Here is a 27,405-nt window from a genome sequence, read left to right as displayed (position 1 = left end):
TGCAGGAAGACAAATGCAGAAACGACCCCAGAAAATAGAATTAAGGATAAAATCTGAATCTTAAAGCGTGATTAAGAAGCCCATACAAACTTCAATCTTAAAATATACTCAGCTGCAGTGTCACAACAGAACCCCTCTGCTCTTTCAAGACCTCTGTCTGAAATGTTATAGACATCAAAGAGGGTTCTTTTTAGGCACAAAAATACATTGTCTGGCATCTATTTAACCATGTCCAAGTCAAGCATTGGTTGCAGCTTGCTTGGGAACTCTTTAAGAGAGAGAATTTCCTTTTGGCTTGTCTAGCTTATATGCCTAGAGGCTCCAATGAAAAATGATTTCAGTCTTATCAACAGTAAGTCTGACATGGGAAAATCATACAAGTTCCTATTTGTTGTTGAAACAAAGTTAATCATAGCCTTTTATCAAAAATAAGAAATGTTAGTCATAGCAACAGCAAGAGGATAGCTAGAAATAGGAAAAAGAAAATGGGAAAAAGAAGCAGGGGACCCCTCTGCAAAGGCACCCCCAGCATTCAAACAAATCCAATCACATTCACCTTTACATACTTTTTGATGGCCAACATGCAACACAGATGCATCAAATCAAACAAACAGGTCACTCCCCCTGACCCTCTTCTTCCTCACTTTTGAGACTTTTCAAAGACATTTGAAGAATCCCAAGCAACCCCCACAAAAAAAAAAGGTTGGGTTAAAAGAAATATGTAAATATTCCATGTTAGAATAAAGAAGGAAAAGAAGAAGAAAAAAATACAACAAATTGAGTAAGTACCAATATTCATGAATGAGTACACTATCCAAAGATGACCATTAACAAGCACTCTTCAAAGGCCATGGGGACCTCCCTTGGGCCTTCACTTCCTCTTCCTAGCCGTTGCACTTCACTCAGCTTTTCCACAATATAGGCTTAAGTTATTCCTTGCTTTGTTCAAAATAATTTCTCAATGAACTCTTTTCTCTTTCCTTGTTTTCATTGTGTATTAGACTTTGTTGGGTATAGAATATGGAAACCTCAAATCAAGTCCAATTTATATTCAAGAAAAAACAGAAAACCAATCCACTATAAAAGCACCAATATGCACAATTTCATTAACAGTGATGCTTCTCACTGGACATGGTACCACCACAATTCTGGCTACAGTCATCCAATGTAAGCCTTCTCCTCTTAGCTCCATCAGAGGAGGCTAAGGAAGAATTCTCAGTAACCTTGGCAGAGCTTGAATAGTTTGGAGAGAGATCAGAGGAAAGTATGAACTTGGGTATCTTAACTTTCCCCATCTCTAATTCCTGCATCAAATTATAGCAGGAAAACACATGCTCCTGGCAAAAGAAAAACAAAGAGGCACATCAAAGTTCTCTACTTTTCCCATCTCTTCTTAGTTTAATTGTTTCCCCTTCTTTTCTTTCTTGGGACACTGAAACTAATGAAACTAAGAGGACAATAGAGGAAAAAAACTCACATTTACATTTTGAATAGAACCCCATGAAGAGATCAAACTCATCTTAAATTCCACACTCTTTTTTGTCAATGTCTGATCCATTGCCGCCAAGACTGCCGCAGCAGCTATGACAGATGACCGATGATGCAGTAAGCTCATCTCTGTAGCCAAGAAAGCAAAACCAATAGAAGATTAACTCACAACGAACGAATTCCAACAAACATAATCCAATTAAAAAAAAAATACCCGTTAAAAGATTACCTTTTGCTACAGCTAAGCAGAGTTCTACGGATTTAGATATCAAATGTCTCGGCCGAGACTCATCGCAGAATTTGATGATGAAGTAATTAATAAAATTAAAAGGAGTAACTGAACACATCCTCCACTCTAATGTATTCAAGACCAGAAGCTCCATTTTCTGAATAACACTATTTTCAAAATTATAATCTTCCACCTGAAACTCAGACAATGCAGGCACAGTGCGTTCTTCCATCTTTGAAGCCAATGCTAAACACGCAACCGATAGCAATCTCACCGCCCAAGATTTCCCACTCTATCATCGACAAATAACAACCAATAATTAACGAGGAAACATAAGTAAAAACTACTCTTTTTAAAGAAGAACGAAGAAAAAAAATTCTCGAGAGACATATTTCCTTACATCAATGGATCGTTTTGAAAGAAAACGATCGATATAAGTGATAGATAGATAAGCCGTTTGGAAGCGAAAGCCCAAGGCCGCCCGAGTCTGATTCAATAGACAAAACTTCTTAAGCTTCGTTGGCCAAGAGAAAAAAAGATTAGTACAATACCAAGGGAAAGAAGTGGAGTGAAACTGACTTTTAGAATCCATCCAACGCAATCCAAACGAGCATATTGCAACCATCTATCGATCTCCATGGAAGAATCGTCAGAGGATCCATGTTTTCTACATACAAAATTGCTTTCTCTTTCTACTAACATTTCTATATATTCTTCATCGTATTCCGAGAACAGGGAATTTTCTGAATTAAGACAGGAACCTTCTTCTACCTCTTCATTGAAACAAGTTTCGTTTTCTTGACAGAGAAGACTCGAAATAGAAAATGCAGAATCAGAGTCCATAGTTTTTTTTTCTCTCCTACAATAGAAACATGGTAATTTCAACGGAAAATCCGGAAATCTTATCTAGCGAAGAAATGTCGAAGACCCATGAGGAGAAGAGAAAAATCTGGGGTTTTGGTCTTAGCGAAAATGGTTACTGAGCGGTTTTATTCGCGGATGTGATAGAAAGAGAGAGAGCTAAAGATGTTTTTGTTGCGGTTATCAGAAAGTCAGTGACAGTGTATGAACAGTGACTGGAACAGCGGTTGGTTGCTGAAATCTCTGTTGAAAAGGAAAAGGTGGCGATATTCTGGGAGTGGGGGCAAACTGTCTCAGGGAGTGAGGGGAGAGGGTGAAGCGTCTTGGTCGCCACATTTCTAGGGCACAAGGCCTCAACCCACCCACATGAGCGTTTGCAGTATGACCCAACTCCTCTGTTACTTTTTGAAGTCAAGCTCCAGACTTGTCTCAAAACTTAGTCTCTATCAAGAGAAGAAAGATGAAAAAATGAGAGGAAAATAAAAAGATATTTATCTAAGAAAATAAATTATGAAGATGCAAAGATGGAAGGACATGAGTGGCTGAACATCGCAGAATCGCAGAAGAATACAAAGACGAATCCAGCGTAGGGTTTTCAATTCAAGGGTAGTATTGTTTTTTTGAAAATATTTAACTCACTTACATCAACATTTAGCTTTGATTTCCTAAAAGCAGTGGTTGCAGCAAAATTGCTTAAGTTATGCGCATGACAATCAAGCGAAATTTCAATCCGTTGGATCCAAAATCTCGGTCAAGATTGAAATCTCCACCTTTGAATTTCAATAGTTGAGATCGAAATCTCGTTTCAATTCGATGGACCGAAGTGTTTCACTTGATGGTTCTACACATTAAATGCACAGGCTACAGACAGCAGAAGAATACAAAGACGAATCGAGTGTAGGGTTTTCAATTCAAGGGTATTCTTGTATTTTCTTTTAAATTTAATTTGTTTACATCAACATTTAACTTTGATTTTCTAAAAGCAAGGTATGTTGCTGATATATTTTTGCTGGATCTAATTTATATATTTGGATAACTCAGGGGGGATGGTATTAATTTTAGGGGGTAAGTCAAGGATTGGCACTAAAAATTGTTCTTATATTTTTTCCTACAACAAATTGGAATGAGTCTAAAACTAATCTAAACCAAATAAACAATTCAAACTTTCCTCCTTATGTTAATGTAAGTAATTCTACCGTAAACATGCTCCAATCACAACGATGAACTTCTATAGAGACAATAAGAGCAATGGAGTCTTAGGTCCAAACCTCTGCCCCTCCACACCTAATCGCAGATCTATATACTTCATAGTATGAGTCAACAATTCAAGCCATTTATAAACCACTGGATCGTCAAGTTGAAATTTCTGAACAACCACCTTACTTTACTAGTGTTATTGATTGCGTTACTTCATGTTGAATCTCATTCTAAATCATATCTTCACTTAAATGATTTTTATGGGATACCATAAATTGCAATATCAATGCTGGCATTATAAGGGAATTAAACTTTAGGTATCTTTAATAGATGACTTGGATCTTGAGGTAGGGCTAGGTTCAGACCTCCACCTATTATTGAAAAGACTAGGCAAACCAGTAAATGAAAGAAAATGACACAAGATCCAAAACAAAGATAGGCTTAGCTTCCTTAAATAAAATCAAGTTGATGCTATTTACTTGTTTTGAAAAAATTTAATGTCTGAGAAGACCCAAATTTAATATATCATCAGAGAGTATTTCCACTCAATTCCCAATAAAAGTCTTCCAGAGTCTAATTTTTTTTCTTCCCCTGATAGTTAGTCTTGTGTAGTCTTAATTATTTATAACAAGTCTTGTGAAAGTCTTAATTTATAGTTGGAGCCTCAAGGCTCTGAGCTGCCTAATTAAGAGTGGAAGGTTGGTTGCAAACTTGCAATGCAACACGCAAATTTTCAAACCTTGGAAATTCAATTTATTATGGGTAGGCAGCATCTGTTGAAATAAATTATTATTATTATTTTCTCCAATAAATAGATTAAATTATTATTATTTCTATGTTAAATTGAATTTCTCTCTATAAAATACATATTCTTTTCAACCGACACAAAGAAAATATTTTGTTACAATTGAACAAGTGCAGAGTTGGATGTGAAAAGGCTCAAAGGAAACTAGACAAATAAGGGGAGGACTTTGTGTATGATTGTGTACAGTGAACAATCTTATATATATATTGACGTAGATTTCATGTACGAAAGTCTTCAATGGATAAGATTTGTAGACGTGCTTCTAACACAATGGCAGTAACATTTTATGTAAACGTAACAAAACCAAGAAGGTTAATGTTATTAATTTTTCCATGAAAATTTATGCACCCTATTTCTTCATTTGGAATTCTTCAAAGCTAGCCATGAATCTTTGAATTCAAGATAGGTTAGAAGATTAGTACTTGGTCGTTCGCCAAAAAGCCTCTTCTAACTTTGTATACGAGTTCAAAGATGTTAATATCACAAACACCAATCCTCATTTTATAGGATTCCAGAAGAGATATCTGTATTAATTGGCTTGAGATTGACTGCACTTGGCAGCGTAGGAACCGAACCTCTTGAAAATTTGGTATATCATGATTTCATGAGCTGTGTGAGTAACAAATTCTGAAAATAAAAACACAAATCTTCTGTACCTTGTCTCATCGTGTGTCCTCACTCATAAGGGGGTTCTCCTCCCCCACTAGCCCACCCCCATTTCCTAATCAATAGAATTCTGTAAGGTCTCTCGTGTCTGAATCTGACCTGAACATCTTGGGACTTGCGAGATTACACTCTAAGGGCCATACATGCATGGTCTTATGACTCTCTTTCTCTTTCTCTCTCTCTTATGCATCCAATTCCACACCATACACAACAGCAACATCTACTTACAGAGCTCATGAAGACAAACCTTCGACAAAAGTATTGATGATCAAAGCTGTGTTTTCGTCTACTTTGAAAGCACAGTGAAAAGCACTAAGCACGCATGCATTAACATTCGGTCCCCAGCACATCCATGGCCTTTAGGGGGTTGGCATCCTTTGTTTGTGATGCCCAGCTTGTTTATCTTCACCTTTTAAGTATTACACGTGAAACATAATTGAAGGGAGCCTTGAAAAGTCACCTCCACAAGCCCTACATTTCTCCATTTTTCCAATCAAAACTCATTAAAGCCAGCACAGAGGGAGCGGGAGGGACGAGAATACAGTAACCAAATAGCCACTAGGTTTTGTTCTATTGGCCCAAACCAACGAGTCCGGATTGCCTCGGTCCAGGGAGAGGTACGTGCTATTTTGACGCTTCTTCACCATCTAATAAGGGTTGGGTCTATGTAAAATTCATTAAAATTTCACCTGTGACTTCTTTTTTGTCAACATTCAGAAATGGGCTCTACCCCAATTATATGATGCAAAAACGCCGAAAAACACATACCCACCTAAGGTTATCCGGTCCCCAAAGCGCATCTACGTATGCGTATGTTAAGGATACAGCACCAGGCTATGATCAGCTTGGGACTCAGTGCTTTGACCCAAGACAGCCAACATCTTTGGTGTGTGCTCTTAATCAACTTCATCGTTATCAGTGTTTGAATTCCTTTTTACCTGAGAGTTAAAGTATAATACCGTTCTTATTACGGTGTTTAGAATGATTCTACTAATTCTAACTTTGAAAAGTAAACACTCCTATGTCAAAGGGATATTAGATTATTTGTATTTTGTGGTGATCACCACTTACAAGTCTGACATACACACAGGAGAGTTTTTTTTTTTTTTTTTGTGGGGTGGGGGGTTGGGGGGGGGGTCACAGAGGAAGAGTATAGGTAGCTTAGATAAGGAATGAAATGAGAAAGGGTGGTTGGGGGAAGACTGACATTTTCCATGTGGTTTTGGTTGGGAACATATTTCTACCCATCTTTTCTTGCTCCCTACTGTTCTAATTTTTCCTATATTGTTGTTTACCATTGGTGATCTAGGTTGGTTGCAGGACTTTAGTGGTGTTGGAAGGTTACTTTGCTGAGAAAGTCTAATACTGCCACCTTATCATCTTACCTCCCTTTTGGATCTTTACAGCCAATGACTATAGAGTGGGAAAAGACATCCAAAAGAAACTCCATCTTCAAAGGAGTCCTAAGGCCTAAGTATGTCTTGTCAAATGTCTTCCTTGTACTGATAAATAACACAGGGTAGTATAGTAAAGGAAATTGAATAGAGTTAGTTAGGGTTTTGGTAGTAAAAATGAAGGTGGGAGGGGTCTTGGGCAGCTCAGTTACTGTCATATGATTGTGGTTGGTGCCTTAAATTCCTGAACCTTAAAGGTAAGCAAACCCCACACAGAGTCGTCCAGTTTTTCACAGTACCACACAAATTGGTGCCTTAAATTCCTGACCCTAATAAGTTAAGGATACCCCACAGTTTAGTTTAGTTCTTCAGTGTCACGTACACGTTTCACAACTCTGCTTTCCCATACTCATTTGAATGGGGTTGGGTTTGTCGTCATATGCCTCAGGCAGCCAAGTGCCAAGGCTCACGTTGCGTTCCCAATGTTTGACTAAAGTCCCCAGAGGCCATGACCCGTTCAAACTTCGAAGCTCACCGGGCAGAGTGCTCACATGGGCGCGTCCCCTTGAACTGCCATCGCCTTAGTGTTAGCGTTACCCCTGATCTCAAAACTCAAATCTCAAATCTCAAATCTCAGGCAATTCTCTACTTTCGCAACCTAGCCAATAATCCAGTAGTCAACACAGCCCCAAACCAGAGAGATTGACCAGTTGTCCCTACCAGTTAAGTAATCAGTACCAGCTAGGTCGGGCCCCTCTCTCTGTTGAAGGTCCACTTTGAAGACTCTGAAGCCGACAACTACGGCTTGTGTACCTTTATGTCCTCCTGCGTTTAACAACCAAGAAAAGATAAGATTACTGAATAATCTTGTTGGGTGACTTGGGTCTCCTTCCCAACTCCTTCCCACTTACATGCAATTGATATTCTATTAGGAAGCGTGTTGTTCCATTCAATACACAAATCAACCAACTCCTTCATCCACGAATTTTAAACTCGCGTGCAAACCGGTCTATTTGAATTGGAATCCAAAATCCAACAGATCCCGATTCTTGCCGATTCAGGTTATAGAGGTGAGCATGGAAGGAGGAAGAAGAAAAGAGAACTTGCAAATTTGGCCCTAACCATGATGGGCAGGAAGGGAGAGGCGGGGAGTCAGGGATTAGCCTAGAGAAAAAAGAGGAGGACAACGCCGGTAAGGTAAGCTCATGCACAGCTCAACGCCTCAACCTTGGCCCAGCCTGGCCCTGACTCAGAGTCGAGAAACCTCTAACCCTAACTGCCTTAGGCCAGGATTCTCAACCCATGCCCTGTTCAAGCTCAAGGTAGGCCAGGGCAGATTAGGCCTGCCAGGGCCAAACTTGCACCCCTTCACCAGAGATGATCTCACAAAAAAATACAAATAAGAAAGACCAATATAATAAAATCTCGACTGAATACCATGCCTCGCAATGTTCTGGAAGGACAGGCAGAGGTTCATACCGTGACACTTGCCTATAAGGAAAACAGAAAACCGCAAAATCACCTTCGTCCTGTCCATCCTTTTTACATACAAAGAAAATTCATCAACTATTTCATGCACATGAGAGCTACTATCTCATTATCTTGATATTCTTCTGCCAATTTCCCAGAAAGATGACACAGCAGAATGGTTTGCATCATTAGGAGACAATGTCTAAACACCTTTCAGACCATCCATGGCTTCATCTTCATCTCCCTCTCTTGCTGGAACTTCACTGAACATATACTGGTTTTGATATTCCATCAGATACTGTGTCGATCGCCTGACATCCAGGAACAGCTGATACACCCTACTGATGTCTTCCATTTCAACAAGCCTCCCCTTCCGCTTCTGGCAAGCCAATGCTGCTGAGGTAATGAGGTGGATTGCATACCTCAAGGATGCTTCAACCCCAATCTTTGTCAACAAGACCTTTGCATCCTCAGACATCTCAACATCTTCTTCTTGGCATCTGATGTCAAGGATCTTACGTATATCATCTTCTGTGTAGGGCTGTGTGGAGATGATGAGCAATCGATCAAGAAGATCAATAGGTATGCCATGAGGAGATTTGTAGTTTGTGCCCCGGATGGTTGTGATCCCTCTGTTGGTGGCAACAACTAGAATTGGTGCCATTTCATTTTCTAGTGCCCGGTTCAGAAATGAGAAGCATTCAATGTCAAGCATGTGAACCTCATCAATGAAAAGTACCCCAGGCACTATCTCTGCTTTCCCTTCCTCCCTCCACTCTGCAACCTTTGTGTCAATCTGCTCCCTCACCTCTGCACGAATTTCACCAGTATCACCAGTGAAGAGAGCTAGAAATCCTTGTGTCCTGAAAGTTTGAGATCAAGCACAAATCAGACATCAATTCACTTCTGATGAAAGGCTCCCTTTCTAAGGGGTTAGAATATGCATAATAAATAACTTCAAAATGTAAGCAGCAGCATCCAACGTGATAAAAACTAAAAGATTTGAAAATGGTCAGCTCTAACACAAAACAACTTATAATGAAGGGTATCAAGGTTCTCAAAACTGCAGAGACTGAGAGCAGATATCGTAGCTGGTCTACACATCCAATCGTGCCATGTTGAGGGGTGATGTGATGATTCTGACCATTGTATCTGGATTGACCAATATCAAATTTCACCCTCAAGATCAATAATCTACCCCCTCATTTTCATGCATGTGCAATTGTCCATGCATCCTCTCAGTAAACCGTGAGCATTAGATTTTGGGGTCTACATCATAAACCAAATTTCAGTCTCATCCAACTGACACACGGTATGAAATGATCTTAGACCAGCAAGGATTACATGATCAGGTACACACTAGGAAACCCTTGCCCATGCAGGATTAAAAGATGCATGCACATCCAAGTCTGAGTGGAATCAGAAATTCCCAATTTATACTACAGATGAGCCAGCCCAATTACCTAAATAAAAGCACTAAAATCACAATATAAAAACAACATTTTATTGTCAATCAATCCATTGATAGATGGCACATCCCATAACCAGGAATCAACTGGAATTTTATATAAAATTCAGCAGTGTGCAGACCCAAATAAGATTTTAGCAGTTCATTCTTAACCCTCAAGTCAACCAAAAAACAAAAATTAAAACCTTGGGGAAAAATAAAAATTTCCCAGAGTACTATAGCAGACTGGCAGGAAAGTGATGTAGGAGAAACCCTAGAAATTAGGGGACCTACAAAGTGGGCTACTAGACTCTTAGAATTAAACATCTATTCTTGACAGATAGTAAAGAAAGGAATTTTCAGCACTTGAAATCTGATTAATCATGCATGTAAGACAGCTAAAGTAGAGAAATAAACACAATAAGTCTTACTGGTAAGCACAACTAAACAAGAATCAATATGGAAACAAAGGGATGGGGATCTTGGCACCATAACACTAAATTGAATGCAAGGGTATTAAGAAACTTAAAGAAAAATAGAGCTGTCCTAATCAATATCAAATTTCTAACAAGGAATTCAATAATTAACAATGTAAAGGGAGTCTTGGGAAGTTTTTGTTTTAAACAAAACTACTGCCAAAGAATAAATGAGAAATATTTTGGGAGAGATAATGTTACCTGCTGATCCTAGCTGCAAAACAGGGGTTAGAAAACATCTAGGAACAAAAATAAGAGAAAGAAAAAATATTTTGAAGTAGTGGTGAATCCTAGGAAAGGAGAAAAAAATATTTTGAAGTAATGTGTATCCTAGGAAAGAGAGTAGGTGATAAGAGAGAGGGAGAGAAAGAAAAGAAACAAAGAGAAGGGAAGGGAGACTAACAAAAGACAACTAGACTACCGTATAAGGGAAAGAGGGAAGGAAAAAAAAACAAAGACTTTTTTTTTTCTGCAAGAAAAACAAAACCGTGGGGTTTGGGGAAAAAGAAGAAGATTTCCAGGAAAGAAACTAGGTCTTTTTTTGAGAAAAAAATAGTAGATCTTTGTAGAGGAGAGAAAGGGGAATTTTTCTAGTGGGAAACAAAGGTGAAAGGAGGAGAGAGAGATTACCTGGAGAGAGGGGGAAGTGCTGGTTCTACTAGGAGAGAGAGAGAAAGAAAGAGAGAGAGAGAAAAAGCAACATGAGCTCTTTCTTTTCAAATTCTTTCATTCATTACCTCCAAAAACGAATTTCACACAAGGTTTAAATAAAAAAATTGATCCCTCACAACTCTACATGTTTAATTCCCAAAATAACCCCAACTTAAGTTGTAAATATAACCCAAACTCAAAATAATTCAAAATTAGGTCAAAATAGACTCTAGGCCCAGCCCATAAAGACTCAAATATGAAATTAAAATATTTCAATAGTAAACTACTACCCAACCCACTAAGACTAAGGAAAATAACATGACAAACTACCTATGAGCAGTGTTTCTCATCAAACCATAAAATCCTAGCAAATCGATAACCTCCGAACTCATCATCGATCCACATAGATGTTGTCGTGGGATGATCTCTACGTCGGTGTGGCCGGAAAACTCAGAACTGCTCACTGATGTCATCAGAAAGTAAAAGCATTCAATTTTAACAAGCCAAAATCATACCATAAAAGTTCGTTTTAGAGGGGTTATAACCATACAAAGCTCATCAGAAACTATTTGCACTTAGCATGGTTTGTGAAGTCTGAACATAAGCACCTCCAAGTTTGAAGTTATGGCCAAATTGAGTTGCAAAAAATCATTGAGCTTTTTAAACCAAATCTATAATAGACTTGTGTCCACAACAAATCAAAAGTGGGCAAAATTATCATAGCTATGAACTTTTTGAGGAATAAAGGTGAAGTTCAAAAATTGAACCCAGATGCTGGAAAACATAACAGCAGCAGCAGCATAAGGCTGAAGCCTAGAGAGAACTACCAAAATTCCAAGTTCAAAATCAACCAAAATTTCATACGGTTGAAGCCAGAAGAAGAAACACCAAATTCTATGAAATTCTAAGTTTAAAATCAAATAAAATTTCAATAACAACACCAATTTCCAAGCACATGGTTCACTTATTTATAGAATACTAAATAAGAGACTCCTAATTAAACTAAAGATTTGGCACTCCGCTGTTGCACTACCAAAACAGCCTTCCCAACCAACCCCCCCCCGCCAAAAAAAAAAAAAAAAACAACACACACACAACAATAAAGCCCTCTTCCAACTAAATAGGATCGGCTACATGGATTCTTACATTCCAATCTGTTCTATTTGAGGCATGCTAGATACAAGACCAAAGTTATGCATATCATTTCTCACCACTTCTCTTAAGGTTATCTTAGGTCTGCCCCTAACTCTTCTGGTTCCTTCAATTTGGATTATCACTTATCCGTACAGGGCATTTATAGGTAACCGTTGAACGTGTCCGTAACCCCTCAAAGGACTTTCTTGAAGCTTATCATTTATGGGAACAACTCCCAAACCAACTTTAATATGATCATTTCTTATGTTATCCTTCCCAGTTTTGCCACTCATCCATCTTAGCATCCTCATTTCTGCTACATTGAATTTATCTATATAAGCCCAACACTTTGCACCATACATCATAGTTGGTCGAATGACGATCCTATAGAATTTTTCTTTAAGCTTTAATGGAATACGTCAATCACACAAAAACCCAGATGCACCTCTCCACTTCATCCACCCTATTTTAATTCTTTGGAAAACATCATCATCTATATCACCTCGTTTATTTATGATTAAACATAGATACCTAAAACAATCACTCCGAGGAATCTCCTTATCGTCAAATTTCACCACCTCATCGTCTGCCCGATCATGACTAAAGTTACACACTAGATATTCTGCTTTTATTCTACTAAATTTAAAGCCTATTATTTCCAAAGTTGCTCTCCATGATTCTTACTTGATATTAATCCCTATTAAAATCTCATCTATCAACACAATATCATCAGCAAAAAAAAATACACCAAAGGACCTCATCTTGAATGTCTTTGGTTAATTCATCCACTACAAGTGCAAATAAATATGGGCTTAAAGTTGATCCTTGATGTAGCCCAACTATAATTAAAAATTCATTGTTTTGTCCCCCGTTGTTCTTATACTTGTCCCTGAACCATCATACATATCCTTAACTATATCCACATATTTACTTGCAACACTTTTTTTCTTTAGTACTTGCCAAATTAAAGCTCTAGGAGCTCTATCATAAGTTTTTTCTAAGTCATTAAATACCACATGAAGGTCTTTCGTACACTCTCTATGCCTTTCCATAAGTCTCCTAATTAGGTAAATAGCCTTCGTTGTAGCCAGCATAAACCCAAATTGGTTTTCCGAAATTGTGATCAAGTGTCTCAAACGAGTTTCAATTACTCTCTCCCATAATTTCATAGTATGGCTCATCAGTTTAATACCCCTATAGTTATTACAATTTTGAATATCTCCTTTATTTTTTTATGAGCCCCACAAAAAAATGCAAAATGAAAATCTCAACCAGAGATAGCAAGCTTTAATGAGGCCATCTTTAAGATTTCTCCCCAAAGGAAAAAAGGGAGAAAGGAAAAAAAAGTCAAGTCATCTTTAAGAAATATGATAGATATTAGAGCTTGGACAATCAAGGAAGTAGTTTTCAATTTCCAAGTTTTAAGTAAGCCTAAACATCTAGTAACTAATGAGAGGTAACTTAAAGGTTAAGAGTTATGTTAAAACCCTAACTGAAATTCAAAATTTATGTATGTAGTTATAAGTATTCAGAAAATTTAGTGGACTCAACATGAGGCTTTCTGATGGCAAATCTAAACTCGTGAGTTCACAAGTATAGAACTAATGCAATTCAACGTTCTAGAAGGATTCTTGTCTTAACTGCTCCAAGAACTTTAGGTGAATCTAAAGGATGGATCTTCAAACACAAACAATAATTTGGAATCTAACAGGATAGAAGTAGAGATAGAAACGTATCTACAAATGTAAAGAACTCAAAGAAAAATGGCAAGCTAAGCCACACCCAAAAAAGGAACCTACCTGAAGTAATCTGCCCATTCAAGTAAATGAGAGAAATTAAAAAAGTGCATCCTAAGTAAACTACCAGCCCTTGCCAGACCAGGAAACTGGTTTATGACCAACCCTTGGCTTGGGCCTCCAAAGTAGATCACGTCAGTCCAACCAAGCCATGGCAACTGCATCATTCATGGTTCTACAGTTGATAGGGAGGGGGGGAAAATAAAAAAGAGAACGAAAGAGGGGGGGGGGCTCAACAGTGATTGATCTGCTGACCCAGAAAATCCAGTCAAGTACTGTTTTGGATTAAAACTAACAGGTGCTAAAGTTTGGCAAGAATCAGCGATTTCAGAAACAGGTGATTCATGAATCTAGCTCTAGTGGACAAGGAGTGCAGAAATGATAAAACTCAACATATGGCCACAAGAGTGAGGGTAAAAGAGCACATAAATACTAGAACTCAACATATGGCCACAAAAGCTGAGGATTAAGATCAGAAACAAGCAGAAGTTTGTTGAAGAAATTTTGAGTTCTATTTATTTATAATTAGGTTTTGGTTTGAGTTCTATTTCTGTTTCCACTTGAGAGATCCCTATTAAAAGTAGGATAGGAATCCTACGTTGCATGTGTAGTTAGCATTAAATAAATAAAGGGTACGGGAAGGGGACTACTAAGGTTCAATACAACTATTTAGTCCTCTGCTCCCTTCTCCACATTTTTTGTTCTGATTTCCAAGGGCTTTAAATTGTTAAAAACTAATCATAATGTTTCAGACCAATAAGAACAGAGATGAGAGCATTATCTATGGTCTCAACCAGCTAAAAAGCAAACCAAAAAAGGCTGCCTCAAACTTCTGGAAGGTAAGACACTGACCTGGGGTTGGAAGAACTAAAAAACAAGGAGATACAGAACAGGAAAGCCACCAGTCCTGCAGCATACTCGAAGAGGGTTGAGGGGAATATATCCTAAACCCTTTAGCCATGCCTTCTTCCATAGACCCAGTCCCTTCTGAATCAATGGTTGAGAGATTTTCTATTTTTCAAATTCAGCTTATCAACGGAAATGAACCTTTCAGTACAAATAGTTAATCTGGGCAGGAACGTTCTTGGACATCCATGAGCATAATATTAGGTAACTGGCGACCTTAATCACAACTCTCTTTCTAACAGGTAAGGGTTCATAGATGGTGTACGCAACTGGAAGCTTTTACCATATCATCAACAACCGAGATTTCCATATTAAAACATACATCTGAAATATAAGCAATAAAAAGGTTGTACTTACTGGTTTTGTTGAGGTGCTAGGGTAATTTAGACCTTTAAAACTTATTCAATTGTTTAGGTTCACATGAAAAGTTGGTGTATATACAAGGAGAGGGGCCCGATATATATAATATATTATAACTATAACAGGCGGCCTCTCTTACACTTTTCTATGGCATTTTCTCCTCTTTCTCCACCTAATTTTCTTCATTTGATTACTCAGGTTCTGTCTTCTAACAGGTTTCAATGCCATTACTGCATGACAATGAAGCCCTGGTGTGAAAATCCCAAAAGTAGACTGTGGAGGTGACCTTGTATTTCATAAGAAAACGAATGAATGAAAATAGTAGAGGATTTCTCTGTCCACCCACATTTAAACAGAGTGAAACATGACCATTAGTCATGGTAATAGAGGTTTATGAGTCTAATTGATGAACCAGAAGATCAAAACACAATTTTGGTCCTGGTTCAGGCATGTTGTTTTCAATTAAAATTACCTAGTATTTGGTTAACAATTTCCACTGAAATCACCAAACCTTTACAACCAAAAATCCAAAAGCAGTACATCAGAAAACATGGAGGGGAGGGGGTGAAATACAATTTGAAATTAAAAATGGAGGAAAGGTGCAACACAAAACTGAACCTTCATAGCCCCACCTCTTGCCAACTTATCTGCAAAATCAACCTGCTACGGAATATGATACCACAACAGCCAGAATCAGAATATGATCCAACAACTAAGGTTTTGAGATGAGATCGAAATTTTGACCATCTCAGTCGAAACCTAGGAATTTTCTTGGTCCAGCTTGCTCCTTGGTTTAGGCCCTAGTTGCATGGATTTTTATTTGCATATTTGCATACAACCTATTTAAAGCATAAAGAACACAATGGCATAGGTATTTTGCTATAAAACCAATGAAGAGTTATCATTCAAGTGGTAGTATACTTGAGAGGTTCTAACAAATACAAAGACTTGTAAGTTGAACAAATTATTTTATAAGTACTTTAAATGTTTCATACAAATACAATAGCCACAAAGCTAATGACCAAAAGGAAACTTATGCTGACATCTTCATTCAATTCCAAGTTGAGTTCCTTGGTGGATCCATTCCCCAAGACATGTAGTATTGGTAAGATCTGATCCACTGCTCTGAATACTGCACAAAAGATTCCCATGTCATAGTCTTGGCATATTCATTCAGGTAGTCTGATATTGTGAATCTATAGGTGTCATCCTTAGCATAAACTGGATATCTCAACCTAAGGAATGTATCGTCAAGGAATGGACTCTAAGAGGATGATGGCTGAACTGGCGCCAACTAAGTGTGTTTGATATCCAAAGATGGAGTCCACAAATGATGCACCTGATCCTGATCCATTCCCATACGATATGCAGACATACAAATAGCATCAGTAATCCAGCAACTCCACCACATACTCCACAAGGACTATAACCATGGAGTAAGCAGTGAACAAGGTGAAGAAAGAGAAAGAAGTGATGATTTTTGAGTGACAAAGAGGTTGAAAGAGGCAAAAATGGCAAACAAAAAGGAAGAATTCCCCAAAATTCCGGACAGTGTCACCTGCAAGTTCTACAAAATTTCACAAACTTGAGTGAGATTTGGGACACTTGTAAACAGAATTTGCAGAACTCAGTCCAAGAAAGAAAAAAATTGCCCCCTAGCTCCGTTTCGGCAAGGCAAAATTGAAACTTAGGTGGTTTCAACCAAAATTTGGCCTATGACTACAACAACCTGATGTAACCATTTTCTCCACATTGTAACTCACATACGGCAATAACTTACAAGGAACTTGTAGATGTCCTTCCAGGTAAAGACAATGAATCTGATTGTACACACTAAACCTTGACCATCTCCCCCAACTCGTACTAGGATCTAATCATAAAATGACAAAATTATAAGCTTTTCTGTAAGGATAGCAATGTCCATACTAGAGCCTCCAAGGATTGCACAACAATATGCATTATCAAGGAGGAATTTTAAAATCAGTATCCGTAAATGAAGAATTCTAAACAACTTTGAAAGGATGCCACATGCTAGACACCACTTTAACTTATACGTGAAGAATTCTAAATCCAACTGCCCATTGATAAATGATGCTTTCAAATGGTAATGGGTTAGAGTTGTAACTGATAACCAATAAAACCATAAGAAAGAATACTCAGGATAGATGCAAATCAAAAAATAGTTGATGTAATAATGACAATGTTGTCGTCATGATAACATAGTATGGAGTTGGACAAAGTAATAGAAAAAGTAGCAACTGTAGCATGGGACAAAAGAACTAGAGTGAGGCTACCTGCTATTGATGACATCAATCTCATGAAGCGTGACAGAGTGCACAACCTCCCTTCTCTTCTGCAACTCCCCATCAGGGCACTGCACGAACTTAGTTTGTGGACCCATGGCATCGTAATCCTTGGACCTAGCAAATGATCTGCCAAGCTTTGTGATCTTTCCAGAAGCCTTATCAATAGCAATGACATCTCCACTCTGGACTTTCTGCTTGTTCAAAGCCTCAATCATCTTTGCACCAAGATCGTACACAGTTTCCATCTCTGTCGTTTTCAGGGTCAACTTGCCAGTCTTTGAAGCAGCACCAGAAACAGCAGGGCGATCAATCTGGATCTCAACCACCTCTCCTTCGATGATTTCAGTCTCTTCCTTAATTCGGACACCTATAGCTTTGCGGAAAGCCTGCATTAGGGCTTCAGTCTTGGACATCTCAAGGGAGAAGAGCTCACTGCCAGACATCATTGCAAAGGGGGTCTCTTGGCCAAGGGACTTTGCCATGCCCATGGCAATTGCAGTCTTTCCGGTGCCAGGTTGCCCAGCAAGGAGGATTGCTCGACCGGCAATTTTTCCTTCTTTGATCATCTGAAGGATGACACCTGCTGCCTTGCGTGCAGGTCCTTGTCCAACCATGCCTTCAGATACGGCCCTTGGCTCCAGTGCTGAGTCCAACCCAAGTCCCCGAATGTGAGAATGTGCACCTATCCTCTCTATTCGAGTTAGATCTCTCTCTCTGACAACTTTAGTTCCGCCATTGATGATGTTTCTACCTTCTTGCTGCTGTTGTACAGTATGGTAGTATGTACTAGCTAGAACCTAGAACAGGTAAATGATTGACAAGGAGTAGCAGTGACAAGATGTGAACCAGTTCAGTTTAGTACATGGTAAACAAAGCAGAATTCAAAACTAAACCTACTTCCAGTTTTTTAAATTAGAACCTATTAGCATTCAGTTTTGGCTATCCAAATTAATAGAGCTTCAAAGAACAGATTTTCATCGGCACTGGCGTCAGTGAAAGACTCCTGCAGCTGCTCTAGTCCCTGCAACAGTGCTTCTGTTGGCTGTGACACCTGCACAGAAGCAACAGGTCAGTCAACAGTCCTCTGGACTTCTCAATATGACATCCAATCATCAATAAAAAAGGAACATCCAGCTAATTCATCTGAATAGCATAAAAGATATTCAATATAATTAGAGCAAATTGCATTGACACCCCAAAATGGAGGCCTTAAAGCACTGACACGCCACTTTATGTTTAAAAAACACAGAGACCCCAAAATTGGATTTTTATTGGATATATTTATCAAATTTATCATTGAAAACAGTTAAATTACTGTTTATTTTCAAAAATATCCCTATAATAAATAGTGTCTGAAAGGTTTTCGGTGCTAAATTTGACAAATATATCCAATAAAAATTCAATTTTTGGGTCTCTGTGCTTTTTAAACATAAAGTGGGGTGTGAGTGCTTTAAGGCCTCCATTTTGGAGTGCTAGTGCAATTTGCTCATATAATTAACATGTGTAAATGGACAATAATAACTCAAATCATTGTTTACTAAAGATTCTCAGCAAGCAGTCCTAGATGAGATTATCAAGCCCAGTGTACTAAATTACAAACTCATGACCTTAAATTCTTCTACTGACAGAATTTACTCTGTTCCTCCGAAAAAGGCTCAGCCAATATTCCAGCAAAACTCAACTAGAAGGAACAGGAAAATAACAAGTGGAAAAATCCAAACTCGCTACCTTCGAAGCTAGATAACACAAAATACAATATGATAAAGACAGAGCATCATGGGTGAGAAGGATTTCTTCACAAGGATGGCATCCAGTACAAACAAAAAATGTAACCAAGAACACTCAAAACTCGCGAACCAGCTCCCTAACATGGATGTGAGAGATAGAAACTTACCCACCCATGCCCATATAAAGAAATGAAAGAGCCGAACCAAGCAAAAGAAAACCCCACCAACGGAAAATGGAGTACTCCAAAATAGTTTTTCGTTACAGATAACTCAGATACTCTTCGATCAAATGATCTTCTATGACAAAGGGGCTTAAAAGAAGACTGTTTCCGCCTTTCAGATGAGAAACAAGGGACAGGGTTTTATTTAGGGTAAAGAAACAGAAAAATAGAGAAGCAGGAGAAATGTTAAAGAATGTAAGAAGCCCTATACCCAGCACGAGCAACCAAAAACCCTAGGCTTGGAAATGAGAGAAATTCACCGGCAACTGTTAGCAGCTCTTACTTTTATACATTCACCTGCAACGGCGATGCTTTTCTCTACCAGCAACTGCAAACAGCTCTCAAGGTGTTTACCTTCGTTTCAAATGAACCTAAGCTTTTGCGCTACGCCGCTACCCTTACGACTTATTTTTATTACAAAAACACTTTTTATATATAAGTGGGGTAATTTTCATCTGGTCCCGGTTTAGTCCAAGTCATTTTTAATCCAAAAAAAAAAATCCTCCCTGTGATTCCTATAAATAACTAATTAAGGATCAATTATAATTTTGATGACCAAAATACTCTTATAGTTCAATGGTCAAGATTATATACCGTGTAATTTTTTTTTTAATTTTATATTCAAAACTCTTAAGATTTCAAATTTACAAAATTATGTCCTTGATTGAATATATATATAAGATCACAATACATAACGAATAATAAGATTCACCCCCACTACCACCACATAACATAACCCCAAAAGAAAAGGAAAAAAAAAAGAGGGGAAATCAGGCATTTTCTGATATGCTTGAAAGAGGAACATCGTCGTCAAGCTCTGGAGCTCCAAGGGAACGCTGCAACTACGTTATCTTGATCGGCGGTTTCACTTACCCCGACCAAATACGAAATTTGGTAGAATTTCATGTATGTCTCGAATTGCATCAGTTCTTTCGATAGCCTCTATGCTTCATTGATATCTGCCTTCATTTTAACTTGCTCAGCTATCGTTATTGAATCATCAACATCTGGTTCATACACAATTATCTCCTTCTGGCAGTGGCAATGGAACCAGAATGGGTGTAGGTGGAACAGCCACAAGGTCAATTGGGTTTGGATTGGAAACAAGGAAGTATAAAACTGTAGAAACGCTACCATCTGATGCATATCGCTAGCAAACCTGACCTTCGAGCTGTTCAAGAAATCCATACTCAATGTTGGTAGAAACTTGGGGATTCCCACGAGTAGCAGATTTTGTGGCATTCTACAAATCGCTCTCATTTGGGAAATTCACCTTGGCTTTCTTACCCTTTATCTTCCTTGCTTCCGTATCATAAGCCCTAGCAGCTTCTTCTGCTGTGTTGAAGGTAGCCACCACACTCTAACTCCTTTTCTAGGATCGCAAATTTCGGCAGCCCATTTTCCCCATGGATGTTGTCGAATCCCCCTGGACTTATTATTTCTTTGCCTCTTGCCATTCTTTTGATCAGTGCCACTCTCACTACCTGTTCGAATAAAGTCCCACGTGAAAAGCTTCGTCGGTGGTTGCTGCGGGTTGCAGCAATGGAAATCTAAGCTGTTTGTGGAGTTGAGATCAGACCAGAAATCGGAAGCAGCGGGCGGAACGACCTCGATTGCGTGGGATGAGGTCATAGATCATCGCACCACCACACATTTTCTCAATAGAACTCAGACACTCTCTGAGACTTTCTTATTTTTTATTTTTATGGTAAGTAATGGAAATGGGTTTTCATTAAGTTTCAATCAAGGACATAATATTGTAAATTCGAAATCTTATGAATATAAAATAAAAATATTAAATGTATAATCATAATTTGTCTTTCAACATAAACCGTTAGATCAAATGGCATACATGGTACAATATTGACCATTGCACTATAAGGGTATTTTGGTCATCAAAATTATGATTTGTCCTTAATTAGTTATTTCTAGAAACCACAGGGGAGGCATACGCAAAAGGAATTTTTTTTTGGACTAAAAGTGACCGAGACCAAACCTTAGGGGGTCCATATGAAAATTACCCTGTATAAGTAAGGGTGTCAATCGGTACGGTAACCACCACTTTGAATACCAAAAGCATAATGTACCAAATTTGCACAATACGGTAGGGTTTTGGTATGAAATGTGTGTAGGAAAATAGTTTAAATATACTATATAGTGTGGCATAATTTCAGTACGAAAGAACCAAATCCACTTTTGTTATTGGTTTATTAAGATCCAATGCTCTGACTAATTTATGCTCTAAAGGAAAGTCCTTATTGTCCAAAGTGGCATTGGAATTGTTTTATACTTTCCCGGCTAAACTGTCACTCTTTCATTGCATTCTTTGTCAGTGATGTTCTGGCTGAGTCTTGTTGAGTTTCACTATAACTACTGGCTGAAAGTGCAAAGTCACTTTATGATTCCTAGTTTAAGCTTCATACTTGAAATCCAATTCCTTGTGGTGTATTCGATCCAAGTTTTCCTGATAGCTTCTAACTGACATGCATATCCTTGTCATCAAGGCGTGGGAGGGAACAAAACTGCAATGAGACAATCTAGCAAAAATCTGGCTCTCATGTTGCCAAAGAATGAGATAAACACAACTCAACAAGCTGTATAGTTTGTTTTACTGTTTCAGAGTTCCCAAACTGGGAAGACTACTTCTATTTGCCAGATTGAAAGGGACAACTGACTCCTCTGATAACAATCCTTCCAAAAATTCAGCTTCACAATTCCTCAATTGGCAAGAGCAAACACTAAATACTTACATTTAAAAAAAAATATTGTTACTCTTGCCACTTCTAAATATTAATATGAGTTCACTGATTTGAAAAGCACAATAAAGAAAATTGCAGAGGCCTAATCCATAATAAGGAGCATTTTCTCCATCTTTGTTCTACGCTTGTCTTAACGTACAACATGGTAAGCAGGTTAACGACATAGCAACATCCTCATTGCTCCCTGCCATCACCAGTGCACATATATAGAAAATTCAAAGGAGCAACTATCGAAGGATTTGCCAGGTTTTATTTAGGAAATGATGAAGATGAATAAATAAGACAACTCCAAAAGCAAATAATCAAATCACCAGGCAACCCATCAATAGAGAGGCCAAAAGCAATCACTTAACAATCAATGAACAGATACTACCGTAATAGACGAATGCTCAGACACAACTGGTCAATTAACCCACAAATAGAACAAACTGAGACAACAACACAAACAAATTTCGAACGATCAAGATCAACTGGAACACTAAAAGTAGAACCCAATCAAGTATCGAAAAGGAAAAATCAAAACGTAGGGAAATTCGAGATTACCTTAGACTAAGGGTGTCGATTCCTAAGGGTGTCGATTCGGTATTGAATTTGAAAACCTCAAATCATAACCGTACCGTATTAGGGTCGAACACCGGATTAGTCAGGGCAAAGCCTTGGAAACCGGGGCTAGAAATAAAAAAAAAAAACCCGGTACGGTATGAAACCGGTATAAAATCGGTATAGAAAAATGGCACGGTTCGGTATACGGTACGGTTTTGTTACGAAATTGTTTGAGAACAATATTTCATATCCTCAAGCAGGTCTGCAGCAGCCATGCAAGTTTAGAGCAAAGTTCCTCACAGGCTCTTCAGGCAGACTTACTAGAGGATTCCCCATCAGAAGAGCCGCTTCATCAGCTCCAAATTCATTAAAGATTTTTTTCTTTTTTGGTAGGAAAATTCGTTAAAGATTGAAGCCAAGGGTGAGTGTTGCCGGGTTTGGCCACTCCAGGGTATCTCAATGGCAGGTAAATTCATGGATTCATTAATGTATAATGATATTATGATCATATGATAAGATTTCTCAAATCTAACGGGTAACTATTCATATTGAACACAGCCTCCCAGGTGACAATGGATTTGATCCTCTTGGACTGGATGTATCCCAACAGTTTTACTACAACGATGGTCAAGGGAGCTCAACTGACCATTGACCTTACCAACAGCAAACTGAGAGAATTTACGGAAACAGACACTAAACAAAATGTAAGTAAAGGGACAGTTCACAATACCTCAATTGACAAACTAATAAAGTATATAACAATATGGGAATCAACTGTAATGTTTTCATCACAACAAGTTGTAAAAAAATGTAGGGATGTGCTTGCACTGCTTAGATTACGATGGAATGCTGTTTGTAGTCTTTCTTGAATTGCTGGTAGATGGGAAAGAGATAATCACAGAGCAATCGTAAGTGTTGCATCATTCTATATGGTCCAGCTACAACTCTCTCTCCCACGCATGCGACATTGCAACAAGCCTAGAAAGATCCAGATAAGCATTCTATTTGAATATGAGAAATCAATTGGAATTATATAAACGAATCTCACCTCACACTGTTCCACCTAAATCATTTCATATTCAATGCAGACTAAGAGGCAGCAGGAATTTTAAAATGAGAAATCAAAGGGTCCACTGATCAGGCTGCAATCTATAATCTTTTCATAAAACGAAATACAGAAACAACAGCAAAAACAGGAATTAAAACCAATCCTCGCAAATGCTACCTAAAAGGAAGAAAGAAAACAAATTGACAACAGAACAGACGAAATAAAACCAAACAAGGGCTTTCATAAAATTAAAACCTTCAAAATACAAAGAATCGAGAAGGGAAAGAGGAAGTACTAATCAGGTGAAACAAAAAACTGAACTGGAGAAATAGATAAAATGAGTTACCTTCGGTTGCCTGGATGGAAATGATCGAAATGATGAAACAAAGACACAGATGGAGACGAATTAATCTAAATCTTCACTTGGGAACATTCAATTAAACAAACACTGATGGCTGGCATGGCTACCCATCTCCACAGTAAATTTGTTTTCATCGGAACCAATAGTAGGCAGCGACAGCGTGTAGTGGTTTCTAGCTTCATTCCTCATGAGTCATGGCCATGGGACCTTAGAACCGCAGAATTGATATCTCCTACCTTATCCTTTTCTTCCCTGGTAGATTTCAGATTTGAGAAAGAAGAACGAGAGAGGATTGAAGGAGGTCAGGAAGATCGAGACTCGAGAGGCATCACCATTCACCGCATCAGTCTCGCAGTCGCTGCCTCTGCTCTCTGTTCTTCTCTTTGAATGTGACGAACAAGAACAGAGGAAAGTTAGTGTTTAGAATTAGGGACTTAGGGCTATGGTTATGCGGTATACAGTATGACAAACGGGATACGTATTCGGTTTGACGGTATGGTAAACGGTATTTACCGACGATATGATACTGTATAAAAAAAACGGGATCGCACCCCATCAATTTTCCACCAAACCATTTCCTTCAGTTCTCCTCCTCACCCCGGAAAGGACCCACATGTTTCCCACCACTTTTTCCCCCCCACCTTTGCAAACAAACAGGCGTCGGTTTGGGCACGGTAAACGGATTTACCGACGATATGATCCGTATCCAAAACGGTTCAACGGTTTTTTAACCAAATTGACACCCTTACCTATGGCTATAGGTTTCAAACTGTGAAATTACACACCGAAACTTTAATTGGTACGGTATTCAGTTTTATATGCTACATAGCCCTGGATTAAGATGACAAAAAACTAGAGACTTAAATTTATAATTATTAAGAGAAATAGAGAATAAAGAATTCACATATATATATATATATAAAGAGAATAAATAATAAATTACACTCCCACCAAAAATGGGATTTTGCTTGGCATCAGTGCCTACGTGGCACTACTCCAATCAGCGAAAGGTCAGGATTAAAAGTTGAAGTTTTAATTAAATCCTCACCGTTGATCATTGGTATGTGAACAAAAAACTTTTTAAGTAGTAGTGACTCGGTTTAGTTGCTTTAACCCGGACCCTAGGTTCAGCTCGATTCAAATCAAACCAAATATTAAAAATCCTAACAGGAGTGGGAAGCAAGAAAAACACGAATGTGTGGCAAAAAAACATTAGTGGTTCCCCATCGGGAAGGTTATCTGGCTTTTATTCTTCGACCCCCAATGTTACATCATGGGTCCGCCAATATTACATGTTGGATAATTTATCTCTTTAATGAGAAAATTTTCTTCTGTAATTTGTGTATTTTATATCTTTAGGCAAGGAAAGATAAGCTTAGATCGGATTACAGCATTGCAGCAACTCGTTTCTCCTTTGGATTTTGCTTTGGAGCAATTAAACAAAGAAAAGATTTTTAATATTTGGTTTGGTTTGAACCAAACTGATCCCAAGGTCTAAGTTAAAGCAATTAAACCGAGTCAGTACCACTTAAAAAGATTTTTGTTACACATGCTAATAATTCACGGTAAGGATTAATTAAAAATCGAACTTTTAATCTTAACCTTTCACTGCTTGGAGCGTGGTACTGCTGCCAAGCAAAATCCCCCAAAATGGAGGCTTTAAAGTACTTAGAAGTTAGAACACTCAAAATTGGATTTGTATCCGACACATTAGTCTAATTTGTTACTAAAAACATTTTTTTTCTTTCTTATAGTCATTGTTTTTACTTTGCACGATAATCATTTTTTCCCCTTTCTTGAGTTCGACCCTTGTGGACGGCATTTCATTCTCGATATTAAAAAAGCACTTGTACCAAAAAAAAAACAATGACAACGAATTTATTTCAAATCTCACAACCCATACAAGTTAAAAGAATTCATTTATATGATTGGATGTCTAGGGTGCAACTTTGTCCCTTAGACCCATGGGCCTTCTTCTCAGAGCCTCCAGCTGGGTTAGAAGGAATTATCATGGTGGATAGAGAGTCTTGTTTAAGTTAAGTTTTTTGTTTGTTCATTTGGGTTGTTTAACCCCGTATTTATACCGAAAAAAAAATTCATTTATTTTTTTGTTTTTCAATAAACGAAATAAACCATTTATTGTTTTCTTTCTTTCTTTTTTTTGCTTTTTTTACTAGAAAATAAACCATGCCATTATCAAAGAAAGTTATGGAACGTTGTAATGCAACTTTTTTGCAATTAGGAAAATTTCCTGTGCTGAATTGTTATTGTTTTTCAATAGTTTACATGTATTTTGAGGGAGTAATTGTTAGTTTGATATATTGAAGGGATTTAGTTTTTCTCATCCCATAGAATTATGGTGGAAGTTTTAATTTAACGTGTCTGACCAAAATTATGTTCCTTTAAATATGGAAAGGAGAGGGATTAGTAGGATATTATTGGGAAAGAACAGAAGATAAGCCGATTAACATAAGGGTGTATCTGCACAGAATTTTGTTATGTGGGGAAATTCTTTGAAAAGGTATTGTGGTCCAATGAAAAATAATTATCAAAATTCGAAAGCCATTTTGTACTTTTATGTTAACAAATTTAAAAGTGTTAAAAGGTGTATTTTGAAAATAAAATAATGATCATATTTTGGGATGAGATAAAATACATTGAGAATTTTTTTGATTATGAATAATATTTATAAGAGAGAAATAAGCGACGTAAAAGAAGAAACATTCTTCCTTGATACCACTTAAAATAAATTTATATGATAGAGTTGCTGATTTGGTGCCAGCTTCTGTTCTATTGTGAGGCTCTTGCTTCCTTGAGACTTGCTCTTCTAAAAGTTATAAAAAATTAAATATTAGGAGAAAGAATATTATCCAATTGTGTGATTTTATGCTTAATCAAAAGTTTACCTAGCTTCACGTGAGGGTAAGACAGTCATTTCAATGTTGACTCAGAATGGTGATCAATAATTTATCATCTAAAAATAATTTATGTATTGAGTTAGGATAGCGATTAACTCTTGTGGGCATGTTGGAAATTTCATCTAGATTTACACAAGGCCACAAGGGAAATCATTTCAAGATGTTCAATGGTTATTACATGTCAAAAGCACAAAAATGGATAACGTTCTTTTTGATAAAACTTAAATTTTTATAAATTTTAAAAGAGCAAGTCTTAAGGAAGGAAGAGCCTTAGAAGTTGGGACCAAATCAGCAATTCTTTCATACAAGTTGACTTTAAGTTTAGTGACAACACTGCAGTCATATCCGATCCACAACTTCTGGATTACTAGTTCACTACTTGCTTGAAGTCCTGCAACTATAAATATATCGACAGAGCTGAAGGAAGATAACACATTAAGATTTGATAGCTATATGTCCCTGGAGTAGTTTTAGAAGAGGAGAATTCAGAGTCTGCAATAGAGGGAGTTCACCAAAAGGAACGCTTGCCTTTCTTAATTTTCAAATCTCTCTACAGGTAAAAAGTATGAAACAATTAAGGATCTTACATTACAATTCCCTTTATGATCACTCCGTTAATCCAAAGTCCATTCATGCACGCAA

At 37.8% G+C, this 27,405-nt stretch overlaps 2 protein-coding genes across 2 annotated transcripts; both read right to left on the bottom strand.

Moving 5' to 3' along the window:
• Positions 1-1,023: 1,023 nt before the first annotated feature.
• On the bottom strand, positions 1,024-2,989 carry LOC149017242 (cyclin-D5-1-like). The gene is made up of 5 exons (XM_089154145.1): positions 2,297-2,989; positions 2,118-2,204; positions 1,718-2,009; positions 1,478-1,617; positions 1,024-1,337 (listed from the first exon to the last, which is right to left on the bottom strand). Exons 1-5 carry the CDS (start codon positions 2,558-2,560, stop codon positions 1,107-1,109), a joined length of 1,014 nt encoding a protein of 337 aa, XP_089010271.1. The 5' UTR covers positions 2,561-2,989; the 3' UTR covers positions 1,024-1,106.
• A 5,039-nt stretch (positions 2,990-8,028) lies between these two features.
• Positions 8,029-24,237, bottom strand: LOC149017241 (uncharacterized). Its single transcript, XM_089151571.1, is given in 4 exon segments — positions 8,029-8,973; positions 17,175-17,898; positions 17,901-18,237; positions 23,831-24,237. Coding segments are annotated over 3 exon segments (1,407 nt in total). The 5' UTR covers positions 17,923-18,237; positions 23,831-24,237; the 3' UTR covers positions 8,029-8,312.
• Positions 24,238-27,405: the final 3,168 nt, after the last annotated feature.

Source organism: Hakea prostrata, chromosome 4 (genome assembly GCF_041222555.1).
Source record: "Hakea prostrata isolate BN-2017 chromosome 4, UWA_Hpros_2, whole genome shotgun sequence".
In the NCBI taxonomy this organism is placed as follows: Eukaryota; Viridiplantae; Streptophyta; class Magnoliopsida; order Proteales; family Proteaceae; genus Hakea; species Hakea prostrata.
The sequence above is the reverse complement of the archived record's forward strand: the minus strand, read 5'-3'. Positions and strand labels throughout refer to the sequence as shown.

Excerpts from the sequence above, each read along its gene's own strand:
- LOC149017242 (XM_089154145.1), bottom strand. The coding sequence starts at position 2,560 with ATGGACTCTGATTCTGCATTTTCTATTTCGAGTCTTCTCTGTCAAGAA. Across the intron at positions 1,618-1,717 it reads CTGCTTAGCTGTAGCAAAAG|AGATGAGCTTACTGCATCAT; the intron begins GTAATCTTTTAA and ends TCTTGGCTACAG. Across the intron at positions 1,338-1,477 it reads GTTCTATTCAAAATGTAAAT|GAGCATGTGTTTTCCTGCTA; the intron begins GTGAGTTTTTTT and ends TTCTTTTGCCAG.